Consider the following 14,711-nt stretch of genomic DNA (forward strand, 5'->3'; position numbering starts at 1 on the left):
TAGTGCCGGGGGGTGCGTTTGGAAAGTGGAGGAGTACATTTTGCCTCCCTTTGTGTGGGGGGCTGATATATTTGTCGGGGGGTTATTTTTCTTGCAGTCCTTGACAGGGAAGCGTGTCTGAAGCTGTCAGGAGTTTACGCTAAGCAGCCACTCTCTGGCTGTTGGACAGCAGGTCTAAAGTTTCAGTCTGTTTGTATTGGGCTGTCATGTTATGGGATTAGGGGCTGTCACGGTGGCTTCTGGGTGCATTGTAGGGGGTCTGATTAATCTCACTGTGCTTCTGTGGAGCAGCACCTCTGTGCTGGTGACAGGGAGGTGTGGGCTGAGCTGCCACGAGGGACTCCTGTGTGGTAGAGGAACCCGTTCTCATCATTTGAGGTCTGGAGACATGTTTTGTTCGCTCTACATGTGACCGGCCCCTCTTTCAGCACAATGTGAAATCCAAGAGCCCATTTTGGAGGGACCTCTACCTCCAGCAATATGCCCACAGTAACTCTTGTGGCATGTGTGACGAGCGAGTGTTGTATTGAGTGCTCCTCCTGAGCCCTGGAATGCAGGGCAGGGTCTGCCTTGGCTCTGCTCTGGGGGAAGAGCCAGGCTGTGTGCCCATTGCAGCCTTCTGTCCTTTAACCCTGCTTAGTCTGGGCATCTCTCAGAAGTAGAGAGAGAAATGAGACAATGCAGCTGCTTTAGAATAATTATTTTGCTTTTATTTGGGATTGAACCTTGTTAATTGTTGGTGCAATAATTATGCAAGTGACTGATAGAGACCATTTAGTTCAAGATTCTCCATGACCTTGAAGTTAAGACCTTACCTTCTTCCTCTCTCCCCCCACCTTCTCTCACCCCTCCTTTACTAGCTGTCACATATGAATAAACTACATTAAAATAACAAACTCACACTAATTAGCTGATTGTGCTGGGAAGTATGAGAGCAGAATTTCCTGTGTGCTACAGCAAGCAGGCAAAGGGGCCTGATCAGCCAGTACCAGCCCACAGCTGTTTTCTCCATACTACTGTGACACACCAGTCTAGTTCTGGTGCTCCAGCTCACCACTTTGTCAGGGCTCTTGTCCTCCATTCTGGTTCTTTTAGGTGCATACTGGTTCTCTTCTCTGAGACTATGCACAAACTCTTTCAGATGAATTCCTCACTGTCCACAGGGTTAGGCTTGGGAAGCTGTTGTCCTTGCTAGAGATGCTTGGGTGCAGTTGCTGGCTGGTGTGGTTTTGGCACCCACTACATGTGAGATAGAGCTGTGGACCTGAAGCAGGTGGTGTGCTGCAGTCTGAAGGAGAGGGCAATTTGGGCTTTTAACAAACTCGTATCCTGCCTCAGCCGGGAGCCAAGGTTGGTGCTGCACTCACCTGCCTGAGATGTTTGGGGCCTTTCAAGCCCAGATCTGTCCCAGCACAAATAAGTGCCTCTTTCTTGATGGCCAGTGGCATATTTTGGCCAGAGCAGGTTCAGAGGATGCTTCTCACTGAGCTCTTGTGGCTGGGCTTCCACTCAGAGTTTAGGAAGCACACAGTAGCTCCACCTTTCCGAGGCTGGGACTCGCCATGCCTGAATGCCCATTGCGTTGGCACCATCTTTCTGCTCTTTGGGTTCAAGTTGTCTGATCCCACTAATGCCCTTCCTTGCTTCTTTCTCCTCTCTCTTCCCAGCTGAAAGAACTATATGCACTGACGCAGCCTCAGGAAAACCCGCGATGGCTGCCAAGCGCAAAGGCGGCCTGAAGCTAAATGCCATCTGTGCCAAGCTGAGCCGCCAAGTTGTCTTCGACCACGGGGGAGCTGAGCAGGCACGTGCGGACAAGGGGCCACAGCAGGAGAGCAGCAACAAGGACCTGCCCCAGCCTGGGACCAAAGAGCTGGGGACAGAGTTTTCAGATGGACTCAGCCGCGTGCAGAAGATCGAGGAGGACAAAAGGAGGGAGGTGATCGAGAAGTGGGTGAACGGGGAGTACAATGAGGAGCCCTTGCTGGGGAGAGCAGAGGGCAAGGAATGTAAGGGCACTGAGAGCGCCGAGGTGCCCCCCGAAGGGGTTTACATGGTGCAGCCCAAGGGCTGCAGCGATGAGGAAGATAACGGCGACGAGGCAGACGCTCTGAGGGGCTCGCAGGATGGCAACTTCTTGGATGACAGGGATTCAGACGGGCCAGCGAAGGACGATGCCTACCGGTCCTCCAGTGGCGAACCAGGCTCCAAGCTGGGGGCAGGAACCACCTCAGGTAAGCCCTCTGTCCCCTCCATTTCCTGACCCAGGGCAGCTGCAGAGTTACATTTGCTGTGTCCATGCCAGGTCCTGCAGCACCTGGCAGCCAAGGGGGAGAGTGAGAGCCCTGAGCCCCTTGCAGAGGCCTGTCATTTTGCTCTTGGGACCGTGCAGAGTTTGCCTCCGGCTTAGCCTCCCCTTCCCAAGAAGGGTGGTGCGAGGGTGGACGTGGCTGGATAGCTCTTTCCAGACCACAAATCCCCCCAGGTTCCTTCACCCCACTCAGATGGCCATAGCTGTGGTGGGTGCTGGTTTACTGCTCTCGGATTCCCACGAAAGTGAAGCAGAGATTCGTCTTGTGACAGATCCCAGGTGGATTCTGCAGGGTGTTCACACAAGGGCTGGCTGAGTTATCTAACCACGCTCATGGTCACACGTGCACCTCGATTAGTGGTTACTGACCGTGGAAGCCCCAGGGTGAGCTGGGAGAGGGCCAGGAACGCTGGCAGGGCTGTCTCTCCCATGGCCCCCGAGGCCCCAGGCCGAGCCCCGAGCTGCAGCGCCGCGGGGAACCGAGCGCGGCCCGGGACAGGCGGCCCCACCTGCGGGGCTGGACGGGACGGGACGGGAGCAGGCAGGGGAGGAAGGTTCTGGAAGGAACGGCCACCGAGGCGTTCCTCCAGGGAGCCTGCGGGAGGCCGAAGGGAGCCAGGGCAAGGCTGGGATGGTTCCCAGAGGGCCCCTACAGAGCCACCCAACACTGAATGTCACAATCCCTGCTTGCTGCTTCGTGGTCCCTCGGCCCCAGCGGAGGGGCTGAGGTGACACTCGTGTCGGGGTCTTGCCTCCCCTCATGAGGGGCCCAGTCCTCCAACTTTGCCCACCCTGAGCTCGGGATCGAGCTGGTGGAAATGCCGCTCCCTCCCTTTCCCCACTATCTCGCGTGTTCTTCCTCTGGCTGTGTATTTCCTACTTCCAGATTGCTTTTGCTTTATTTTTGTGGTTCATTCAAAAGCTGAGTTCAACAAGAGGTGTTGGGGAAAGCCTCAGATGACTTTCTTGCTCCCTTTCTGAAAGCCAGGTGTCCCCCAGATTGATTTGAGGGGGTGTATGAGCGCTAAGCCTTGATAAAAGCTTTGGGTGAATTGAATTCTCTCCATTAGGGCAGAGCAGCTCCCTCCCCATTTGTCTCTCTGCCGGGCTGAATCTGTAATTGAAAGATCTTCTCCTAATCTGCTCCACCTGCACGCACCCCTCCCCTGATCTCAGCACTTTGTGAATCCATCAAACTTTCCTCCTTTTGTGTGTGCGCGTGTTTTCCTCCTCCTGTTAATAATGCAGCTGAAACTCATCTCCGTCTGTCCGTTCCCCTTCTGGAGAGGCACATTCTCTAGTCTTCACGAGTTCAGTGGCAGCGCACATAATTATGCATATAAGATATAAACAGAGCTGTTTAATTATCCTTCGCCACATCAGTGACAGAGTAATTAACAAACATTGCAAGATCAATGAGGGAAAGTGTGACCTTCAGTTTCCTTTGATAGGAAAGCCCTTGTCGTTCCCAGACACAAGGTGATTGTGCCTGGACTCTGGTTTAGTTTGTTTTAATTCACACCACTCCACCCCACCCCACCATTTGCAGCTTTTATTTGCTGTGAAAACTAAAAGAAGGAGAACTTAAATGTAAAAAAAAATAATGTTACCAAACTAGGGAAAATGAAAAGAAGCTGAGGTTTCTCACTGGGGGAAGAGATTTGAGTAAAATACCTTTGCAGGGCGGCATTGTCAAAGGCTTATGCAAAAATGGGTAACTGTTCAGGAAGGGGAGGGGGGGCCTGAAGCTTTATTTATGTCACTAAGGCAGGTAATGGCACATGAGGGGTCCAGTTTACATATAGAACCACGTGGGATTTGACTTGCAAACAGACGTGCTGCTGCGTCTTGAGTGTCTGCTTCAAGAACCTTGTTATAAATGTCATTTGCAACATTTCCCTGAAAGCACAAGAAACATCCCTTGCTTTGGAAAGGACAAAATTATTTTCATTTACTTTTTCTGTCAGTGTTCAGGAAATGAATTTTCAGCTGTTCATCACCAAGTCCTCAAGCCCTGATGTTACTGGGTGTGAGCTAAATTTATTCCAGTGAGATTTGGAACTTCCTCTGTCAAAAAGGAGGGATTTTTTGTAGGAGTTCGGGGGAGTCGCAGGAGTCATAAAAGGAGAGGAATACAGCTCTGCCCTCCCAGTCAAATTTGGTTTGGTGGAGTCATTGCAGAAACCTTGATTTGAAGACTCTGAGCACTACCTATAAGAGCCGAGGGTACAGAGCTGACAGTGCTGAGCAGTGTTTAAAACTGAGCCCGTACTTGCATCAGCTGGAAACTTGTGTGAAAAGCAGACGCCACACAGAAAACCAAATCCTGCATCTAACAGGCTTTGTGGGTCAGTGGGAAAAGTGATCCTAATTATATGGGGATGAGAAGGGTTCCTGCGTCCCAGGGTCCTGATGTGTACACACACTGTCCGCTTTCTGGGAATTCAGCTAGTGCCCACGTCTTCCCCCAGTACCTCTCGTGGTCTGCTGCCAGACCTGGCCACCTTTGTGTCCTTCCAGGCCGACAGGAAGGCTTGTTGTGTGTTGTGTTCACAGAGACTCGGTCAATGCTATTCAAGCCTCGTGCTTTGAAACAAGATGGAGCTTCTTTTCGAGCCCCGCCTTGGAGAAACAGGACCAAGGGTCAGTGCTCAGTCTTGCCCTGTGTGCCTCCTCCCTGGTCCACCTGGGAAGAGCATTCAGGAGTCACAAAACTGCTGTCTGTCCGGAGATGGGTGTCAGAGGCTGATCTGGACGTGCAGATATGTTTCTTCATTCATTCGGGCACCCTCTCTTGCCCACTGACCGGCCCATGCTTCTCTGTGCACATTTATATATAGCACTGAGATTTCTCAGTGTAGTCTCTGACACAGATCCCTTTCCACAGTCGCTCACTGACGCACACATAGCCGGGCAGATTTTCCTACACATGTTCTTCACTTTGTCTGTTACACAGTGGGCTAAAGCAGTCAGTAGGAGCTTCCCCCTGTACTTTCGGATCTGCCTTTCTTTTCTTAGCTTCTTGGCTAAGTCTCTTGGAATATTCATTGGCCCTGCTTTCAACCAGGAGAGTTTTCTCTTTCTAACTTCCTGGGGAGACTCCACTTAGGAGAGCATACATGCCAAGTGCCAGTTCCTTGCTCATCATCCTGTGTCCCCCAAGTCTACATATTTTCCCTCTCAAGCGGAATAAAGGACAGAGCCCTGGCTGGGATGTCCCATCCCCCAGTATCCAGACCTTGCACTCCGTTTGGGCTGTTTTGCTTTTCCTTCCATATATAGTGTGCTGCTGCAGGCTATTTTTAGCGCCTTTTTTGCTAGCTTCGGATCCTTTGTGATATGATAGCTGCTCTGAGACACACAGATCTCTGCTCTTTGGCAATGCCCACAAATGGAGAGCAGCGGCAAGGGGAGAGGGAGCCCTTTATTATCACACAGGAAAGGAGAGGAAAATGCGGTGCGGGGAAGGGGGAGGAAAACACAGGCATAATGCTTCCTGTGGCTTCCAGGATTCCTCACAGGGAGTGTCTCCCAGCTGTTGTCCTGCTTCATTTTTGTCTGTTTGTGGATATGAGGAGGATTTTCTCTCAAATAGGTAATAGCAGTTACCTCTTCACCGTTGTCTGAAAGTGCACATCAGGTGAGGTGGTTGAGTCTGATACGATCCTTCTGGTGAGCCAGCTCTCTTCTGTAAGCTGCCTCCACTGGACGAGCCTCCATGTTAGGGGCCTGAGAAATTAAATGCGGGTTGTCTTAACTTCAGGGCATGTGTTGGGCTTGTTGGGTCGTGCTGGATGAGTAGAGCTGCACTTCCTGGGGGTGAGCAGTGGGAACTGGCCAGAGCTTCATCTCAAATGTGGGTGAGGAAAGACTGAGCAACACCAGCAAAGCTGTTGATCAGAGAGCGTGTTGTGATCATCTGGAACCAAGGATTAAATCCATTACAGTGAAAGCTGAAACTCAGACTTCGCAAAGCTCAAAAGAAGTTCTGAACCACCTCCTACCCTTTTCTATAGGCTTGGATTTTGCACCTAACTATTTACACTCTTGAGGTGTGGCCACATGGTACCAAAGATGGGCCACACTGGCTTTCAGGGCAGTGGCTAAAGCTAGCGAAAACCACATTTAATTGTTTGATTTCAAATCACATCCTCAGTGTGGTATTCTTTTTCCCCTTGCAGCTAGACACAGGCTGGCTGGAGTTTTTCTGTGCAGTGCTTGGAAATCAGGGCATTGTGAGGGAAACTGGGGATTGTTTTACAGGTCCAAAAAGAAAGGAAAGGCAGAACAGGGAAAGCAGATTTAAGAGAAACAGGAAGTTGTTAGACCCAGTAGGGGTTTCATGGGTTCATTCTCTTCTGTTGGGTCATAGAGTTACACTGAAATGGAAGTGGGGAAGAAAAAAACATAGAGGTGAGGAGGAGAACTGTTTTAAAGCAGAATTAATTTTATTAATATGCTGTGTATGAAAGATAAAATTGTCCTTCAGGCGAGTCTTGTTACTGGACCCAGTGAGGAATGGTTCTGCATTTAACATCTTGTAAGATTAATACCAACCCATGAGGTTGTGCTATGCCCTGACACTGCAGGGGCATTGCCACCCATTCTGTGACTAACAGGGTGTTTATTCTGGAGTCAGGCATCCCAAATCCCATGCAGAATGCTGGGAACTGGAAGGTCATTTTGGGCCAAAGCAGATCCCAGCAGGTGTGTCTTTGTCCTTCGCCTTGCAGGCTCCAGGCGCGTTCTTCACTTCGCCTTCCTCCAGAACCACGGACACAGGGAGCCGGCATAGCAGCACTTCTGCTGCAGTTAAACAGCTATTCCGGGCAATCCTGGAGCAGGAATGTGACCTTCATGGTCTTGCCCATTCAGTGCCCGTCACAGGCAGTCTTTTCCTCCATAGAGTCCTGTGAAAACTGATTTGTGGGAGCTGATGGCTATTGAACTTGGACTGTGCTCATTGACAGGCGCTGGTGTGCACGGAAATGCTCTCGTGTACGTGCCTGCCTGTGCAAGTGGCATCCCTGGCTGTCAGATTCCCCACATCTTAGGGATATTTTGGGTCTACTGGCCTCTTCTGTGGCAGCATCTTGGAGTCTTCTTTTTCCACTGTGTCTCAAGGCAGTGTTGCTTTGTTTTGAGCGGGACCCCATGCCCAGAACTTCCCTTCTGCTGCCAGCGTAGCTCCCTGTGCTGGCTGCCTGGGAAGGAGTGTGCTTGCCCATTAGAGCCAGAGCAAGTGTTGAGTAAAGATGACGAGGGAGGTTTGAAGGACTCCTGCACACAGTAAATCTTTACTCTGCAGGAGAAAGCAAGAGGGAGAGGAGGAGGAGCGCTGTGTCAGACTGACGCCTAAATGAGGCCAAGCCAGCGCATCAGAGCAGTCTTTATTTCTTCCTTTGCACTGATATTGGGTGACCTCCAGATGTGTGTTGTTCCCGTCCTGGTGGCCTGTGAAACTGCCTGAGGGAGTAGGGGAGGGAAGAAAGGAGGGAGAGACCTAAGGAAGGACAGATTTTGCTCATTCTTCCTTCCTGTAATCAGGCTCCGTTAGACTAACCCTTTCCTGCCCCTTCCCCAGCCCATGCTCCAGAGCACTGGCTTTCTCCCCCTCCCCAGAGCCCACATCAGGACAACAGCTTTCTCTCCTCAGTCTAAGTCCTGATGGAGAGAAGGCTCTTCCTTACCTATTTTGCACCTGTGCGGACTTTCCCCTTTCCTGGTGTTACTGGAAGCTGTTCCTGGCTGCTTGAGAGGCTGCCTGTGGGTTTCCATAGCATTCACTGGACTGTGGCCCTTTCCCACATGGCAAGTAGTAGCGGTCCAGTAACAGGGATTGAGAGGGAAGAGAGAAACCTGAGTGAACCCTTACAAAATTGACAGGGAAGGGAAGGACTGCAGCAGTGCTGGGGAGCTGTCCTGTCTTTGTTTTGCCTTCTCTTCTCTGCTCCTTCCCGTGCTCCTCATTGCCAAGTTTCTCATGCACACAGCATTTTCTGCTCTTGCCCTGCCTTGATTCATCTCCATCTCTGCTGCTTTCCTCCTCTCTGCACTGTTCTATTCTGCCCTCCCCCTGCTCCACCCTATGCATTGCCTTGCCCATCTCCCTTATCCATTTCACACCATGCTGACCTGCCTGCGCTCAGCCTTGCTTGCTCTTCACCCACACACACGGCATTTTCACATGGGTTCTCCCCCTTACATATGCTGCCATCTATCCTCTGTGCACCTCCTTCCATATACAAATATACACAAGGACAGATCTGTACAAACCTCGGCATATTGGCATTGGTCTCACTTCCAGTAAAATTACTTTTTCTTCATATTAGGCCAAGGCAAGAGTGCAGAGACATTTATGAAACTTTGTTTAATGTACTGAAAAGCCATCGGCTAGAACATTTAGGAAATTGATTTTCCTGGCATTGATGAACTCTTTTTATTTTACCCCAGTATTAATTACTTTTTTTTTTAAACAAATTAATTTAAGAGTCATAAAACCTAACAAGTGAGCCAAACGTCAGTAGATCATGTTCCCCTCTCCCCTTCCTCCCCCTCTCCCTGCTACTAGTGCTGGTATGGGAGGAGAAGAAAAATCAGAGCCTTGTGTGACTCTCTCCTCTGGTTTCACTGCAGGGGAAGCTTCATCACTGCGGGATTACGCCGCCACCACCATGAACGAGTTCCTGGGCATGTTCGGCTACGACGACCAGAACATGCGGGACGAGCTGGCCCGCAAGATCAGCTTCGACAAGCTGAACACTGCTACCTCAGAGGCCACTGCCACTGCTGCCTCCCTCCCCGGCGAAGATGCCATGAGCAAACGAGCCCGCTTCTCCAAGTACGAGGAGTACATCCGCAAACTGAAAGCTGGAGAGCAGCTCTCGTGGCCCATGCACTTGGCCAAATCTGAGGAGTTGGGCTCCAAGCTGGGCAAAGAGCCGTCCTCAGTGCTGGCACAGCCCATTCGGGTGCCAGGTCCAGACACCTCCATGCTGACGGAGACCAAAGCCACTATCCTGCCACTGCCCTCTCCCAGCAGTTCCCAGATGCAGGGCCTGATGTCACGGGCCTCCAAGTACGACTTCTTCATTCAAAAGCTGAAGACGGGTGAGAGCATCAGGCCACAAAATGGCAACACTTACAAGAAGGCCTCCAAGTATGACCTAGAAAACGTCAAGTACTTGCACCTGTTCAAGCCTGGGGAAGGAAGCCCAGATATGGGAGGAGCCATCGCCTTCAAGACAGGCAAGGTAGGCCGGCCTTCCAAGTACGACGTGAGGAACATTCAGAAGCTTACTCCAGTAAAAGCTCCAGTCCCCAGCCTGGCCCCTGCTTCCCTCGCCAGTACCCCCAGCAGCACTCCCGTGGCCGGGCCAGAGCAGTCCATCTCATTGCCATTCAACACTCCTGAGTACCTGAAATCAACTTTCTCCAAAACAGACTCCATCACAACTGGAACAGTCTCTACAGTAAAGTAAGTGCACTCCCACTTTTCTTCTCTAAGTACTAGTGGGGGATCATACCTTGAGTCTGTGTGTGGTTCAGTGGGCAGTTCCAAGTTCTTGCACAGTTAAATACTGCATTGTTCATGGGATGGTTCTCTCTGCTCTCTGTCAAAGTGCCTGCTCCTCTTTTACACCTTACGTTTCTATTTATCTGGTTTGCACTAAGGCTGTGACCTGCCCTCAGCAGTCATAGCCATGAATCTGGAGTCCAACAGCTCCTGAGTTCATGTATTAAAATGAAAGAGGAGTGAACATAGTGCTTTCAGCACTCTTAATGTCAAGGTTGGAACTACTTTATTTTCTTCTCCCTCTGGTTTCCCAGGCATCTGGATGTGTCTGTAGGAGAACCTGATTCTTGTTTCCATTAACTCAAAGGCATGACTCTGCTGACTTTACTGGGGCGTTTTTGTTTGTCCCAGAACTCAGAAGATATTTTGGTGCCTAATTCCCATCAATTTCCATAGGAGTTAGGTATATACCTACTTCTGTGGGGCCAGGCCTGTGTCTTCTCAATTTGCTTACACAAATAGAGGTGATTCAATTACCCCTCAGACTGGGCAAACTCATTAGCCCAATTACCACTAATAACCTCCTGCACATACGTTGCCAGCAGTCTCTGCAGTGGTGCCATTCACTGAATGGAGGTATCTGAAGGCCTTGCCAAACCCTGGATTACTTTTTAATGTGACTTCCAGAGGTGGGAGCTGTAGAAGAGATATATGTGTGTGTCAGGCTGCAGCAGGGAGGAAGGGAGAGACTTCTCTGCTTTCTTATCATGGTTTGGGTTTACTTGTTTCTCACTGTGAACCTGGGGCTGTTGTGAGCTGTGAATCCCATGGGGTCATTTGTGGTAAGTCCAGGGCCTTCTGTCCTGCCCTCTGTGCCATCACACACACCCTACTGCTTGTGCCTCTGATGAGGAAAAAGGCTGTTTTGTGTTTGGTAGGGGATGTAGGAGACCTTGGGCTTACATGAATGCTCTTTGCAGTCCCAGCAAAGTCTGCGTCACCCATTTTCTCTGTTTCCCCATGTGGAAGGCAGAGCCATGTAATGATTCCTGTCTTCCATGTGAAATTGTTGTTTACCAACTGCCTGCAGACAGATGGGGAGCTCCATGGTAAAGGTGTATGGGAAAGGACAGAGGATTATTAACATCTCCTCAGGGTGCTCAGGGTCCTGCTCAGGATGAACCTGTACAAGCTACAAATAACAGGCAGGGACTCCTATTACTTAAAAACACAGTGTTGTAAATATTTCTGTAGATCAGTGCCCTGTTGTGATGGGTGACTTGGTCCGAGACTCTGTGCCTGAAGTGTCTTGGGAACACTCAGCTGCCTGAGGTTCAGTCACCATCCTAGAGCTGTGCCTGGAGGCACAAGCAAGATAAGCAAGCCTCTTATCTGCTGTGGTGTTGCACTGGGATCCCAGTTTGTTTTCCTTTCTCTTGCTCGTTTCCTGCCTCTTGCCAGATGTGGGTTTGCCAGCACCGTGGTGATCCTTCCTCTGGCCTCAGAACTCCTTCAGCCAGGGCATCATGATGGGGCTGCAGCTGGACCAGGTGAAGGTGACCAGGGCCTTCAGCCTGGCATTTCCCATGTCCTGATCACACACTGCAGTACAGAATGGGCTCTGGTCCCTTCTCCTTCAGGCTACTCACTAGATACAGGCTTCCGTGATCAAAGGCAGCAGCCCATTAATTGTGCTGATGAAGAAAGTGCTGACTGCGGTATCTGGGCCATGGCTTCCCATTCCCAGTCCCCACTGGGTTCGGTAACCTGGCAGGAATTACCCTTTACTCTCACACATCTGTACATACACCCTTGCCATGGGTTTAAACTCTCTTAGATCCAATGCCATTAACCTGCCCTGAACTCGTCTACCTTCAAGTGAACTCTGTGTGGAAGTGTCCTTGTTTAAACCAGGGTGCAGAGCTGCAAGGAGGAGGACGGGAGGTTGGGCACAGGCAAAGCACAAAGAAGATGGTGTTCAGCCTATCTGGAGGTCCATTGAGGTGGCCCTTTCTCTTGGGCAGCTGGAGTCTGGCCCTGCATCTCATTTTCCCTCTTCCTGAAATCACTAAGGATGTAGTTTTTGTCTGCTTCCTAATGATGTGAAATATCCAGGCTTACGTGACAGTTGGGGTGGTTTTCTCACTGATTAAAATACATAATCTGTCAGAGTTTTGGGGTATCTGTGAAACAAAGGGGCATTTGAAGCCCCATCCAGGTGCTGGAGCCACTGTTCCAGTGCGGGTCATAGAGCAGCTGCTGCCGCAGAGAATGGGCCATAGCTCGAATGTGGCTGGCAGTGGGACTCTTGCTACCAGGAGCAAAGCGTCCGTGCCCACAAGGGCAGCACTGCCAGGTGCCTTAGAGACGTGTTTGCATGTGGCCATCACTTTTTTGTGTAGGCATTTTTTCTGTAGAAACAGGTTTTTGTGGTTGATCTTCTTCTCAGTTTCTCCAACAAACTGCTGAGTCCTGCAAAGGGGGAACCTGCAGGAAGGGTGGTAGGCAGCCTGTGTGTTTCCCTAGGAGAGGAAGGTACAGGATTTGAAGGGCAAAGGGGAGGAAATTTAAACTTCTGGGTGTCTTTGCTGGTACCCTTCCCTGGGCCCTCTCTCCTGATCCGTCAGCGGTGTGTGAGAGAAACAAGGAGTTTTAGCTGTGCCCTGTTCCTGCTAACCAGCTCTGCCCTGTGTGTCTCTCATTAGGAATGGATTACCCACTGACAAACCAGCCGTCAGCGAAGACGTAAATATTTACCAGAAGTATATTGCCAGGTAGGCAAAACTTTTGACTGTGCTGGGGAGAGGGCTGGGAGTAAGAAGGTGGAGTGGTGGTGGGAGAGACGAGGTCTTGTCTTGATCAAGTGTTTAAACCAGACGTTGGCACTTCCATTTCCCTTGGCGTCTGTGCTTGCTCTGCCCCCCTGCTTGGGAGAGCAGTAGCTGTGAGAGGTGTACAGTCATGCCAAGAGCATGCTTAGCTCCCTGGAGCTGTTAAACTTTGTGACAAATAGTGGAAAACTGCTTCACTGAAGGAGCCCAGGATTTAAATGGGAGTTCTGTCACTTGGCTGTTCTTTCTGTCCACTGCCTTTTTCCCCTACCGTGTCCAGGGTCTGCAGGAGGCAAGCAGAGAACATCTGAGCTCTGAGAATCTAGGCTGGAGAGATTAACAAGTGATTTGAGTTTAGGGAGCTCTTGGCATCAACATGGGATGTTTATCCTAGAAAATATTTGCAGCTCATTTGTCTGAGAAACCCCCACTGAATCAGGTGCAGAGTAGGGCACCTTTTCACAGCTGTGGGCATGCTTGGGTCAGGACAGTGATGCTGAGACAAAGCCCAAGGCTGTAGTGGTGGGACAGAGTGAGTAATGCCACAAGAGCCAGAGGGACAGAGGAGATGATTGCGTAACACCTGCCTGGTTTAGAGGTCATGGTATAAAGGGCCCATCAGGCTTTGCCCCCAGCCAGTTAAATCCTCCATCAGTGATGGGAGAAAGCTCTCAAGAAAAGCCCCTTGTATGCAGACAGACACGAGGCAGAGGAGCAAGCAAACACTTCTCTCCAGGGAAAAAACTGGAGGGTTTGCTCCCACCAGCACTTGGGCACTTACTAATGAAAGGGGAAGGGAGTGTGTACTGTGCTTTCCCACCTTCCCAGAGCCCACAGAGTCTCCATGTGGGAGACAGTCAGCTGCTAGGAAAGTGAAGGGAACATTTTGGCAGGGAAAAAAAGTGGGAAGAACACTCTCCTAGCTCGAGAGTGGAACAAGAAGTGACCTAATTTCCTCCCTCTTGCCCAAATCCCAAATGTAGGAGAACGGGGCAGAAGACCCCATGGGAGGAGAGGACAGTTGTGGCACCACAGGCAGCTCCTCAAGCTGCAGTGCCCCAAGTGCATGTGGGAATTCACTGCCCCGGGGGACAGTACAGTAGTAGAGTACACAGAGTATAGGAAGGAAAGCAGGGGTTTAAATCACTCTTTGCATGGGCCAGAAGGGGCGGCATCCTTTTATTTCTGAGATTGCAGGGATTGCAGGGATTGCAGTGGAAGAGGAGGTGGCACCTTTCTGACCCCCATTCCCCTCTCAAGTAGGGAACTGTAAACACTTCAGCTACATCCACTGCGTGTGAAGCTCTGCAAGCCCCTTCCCCTGGGTCAGGCAGGTAGCTGAGAGAGGATTGTGAGCTACCTCAGGGACACCACATCCTGCTTAAAAGGCTCCGCAAGCCACCCGTTGGCAGCACAGCCACTTCCCTTCAATTTACACACATTTAAAAAAAAACAGTTTAAAGCCGTAAAATCAAGGGGTGGGGGGAGAAGAGACACAACACTCTTATGTCTGTACTGCATAATTAGCTTAATGAGTTTGCCAAAGCCACTGCCAAAAGCTGCCCAGGGATAATCCATTCTCTCACACAACAAAACAAAACCTCTTACTTAGCTAGTTTGGGTTGGGTTGTTTTTCCCCCTCCTCCTCCCTGTATATTTATAATTAAAAAAAAAAAAAAGAGACCACAGAAAAAATTATTATTATTATTATTAGTGCCTCAGCAGATGGTGCTTCTGGCAGCACTTGCTTAAATATTTATTTCTGTGTGGGTTTCCTCCCCCCTTGTAATTGGGGTGGGTTTTTTTTCTTCTTTCACATCATCGTTACAGAGTAATGAGTCTGTAAACACTCTCTAAGCATGCTGACTTCTTTATTTATTATTTTTATTATTATTTATCAACTCTTGCCAGATCAAGACTTTCTGGCCAAAAAAAATAAAGTGAACCGATTAATGTAAAGGAAGAGGGAGTGGGTTCTTCTTGCGCAATTGAATCTATGTGTCTGTATTGACAACTTAGGAGTTTGGATTTGCGTATCAGTGTGAGGAGCTGG

General features: G+C 50.2%; 1 protein-coding gene across 2 annotated transcripts in view; it reads left to right on the plus strand.

Annotated features, from left to right (window-relative positions):
* CASZ1 (castor zinc finger 1) overlaps positions 1-14,711 on the plus strand; it is an 87,699-nt gene that overhangs the window by 38,927 nt on the left and 34,061 nt on the right. For both annotated transcript variants that reach the window (XM_066203206.1, XM_066203205.1), the window contains 3 exons: positions 1,668-2,234; positions 8,948-9,788; positions 12,533-12,601. In XM_066203206.1, the coding sequence (XP_066059303.1) occupies positions 1,668-2,234; positions 8,948-9,788; positions 12,533-12,601 (1,477 nt within the window). The remainder of the gene's footprint in view (positions 1-1,667; positions 2,235-8,947; positions 9,789-12,532; positions 12,602-14,711) is intronic.

Source organism: Chamaea fasciata, unplaced genomic scaffold (assembly GCF_029207755.1).
Source record: "Chamaea fasciata isolate MVZ Bird 193981 ecotype frontalis unplaced genomic scaffold, bChaFas1.0.hap1 SCAF_23, whole genome shotgun sequence".
NCBI lineage: Eukaryota > Metazoa > Chordata > Aves > Passeriformes > Sylviidae > Chamaea > Chamaea fasciata.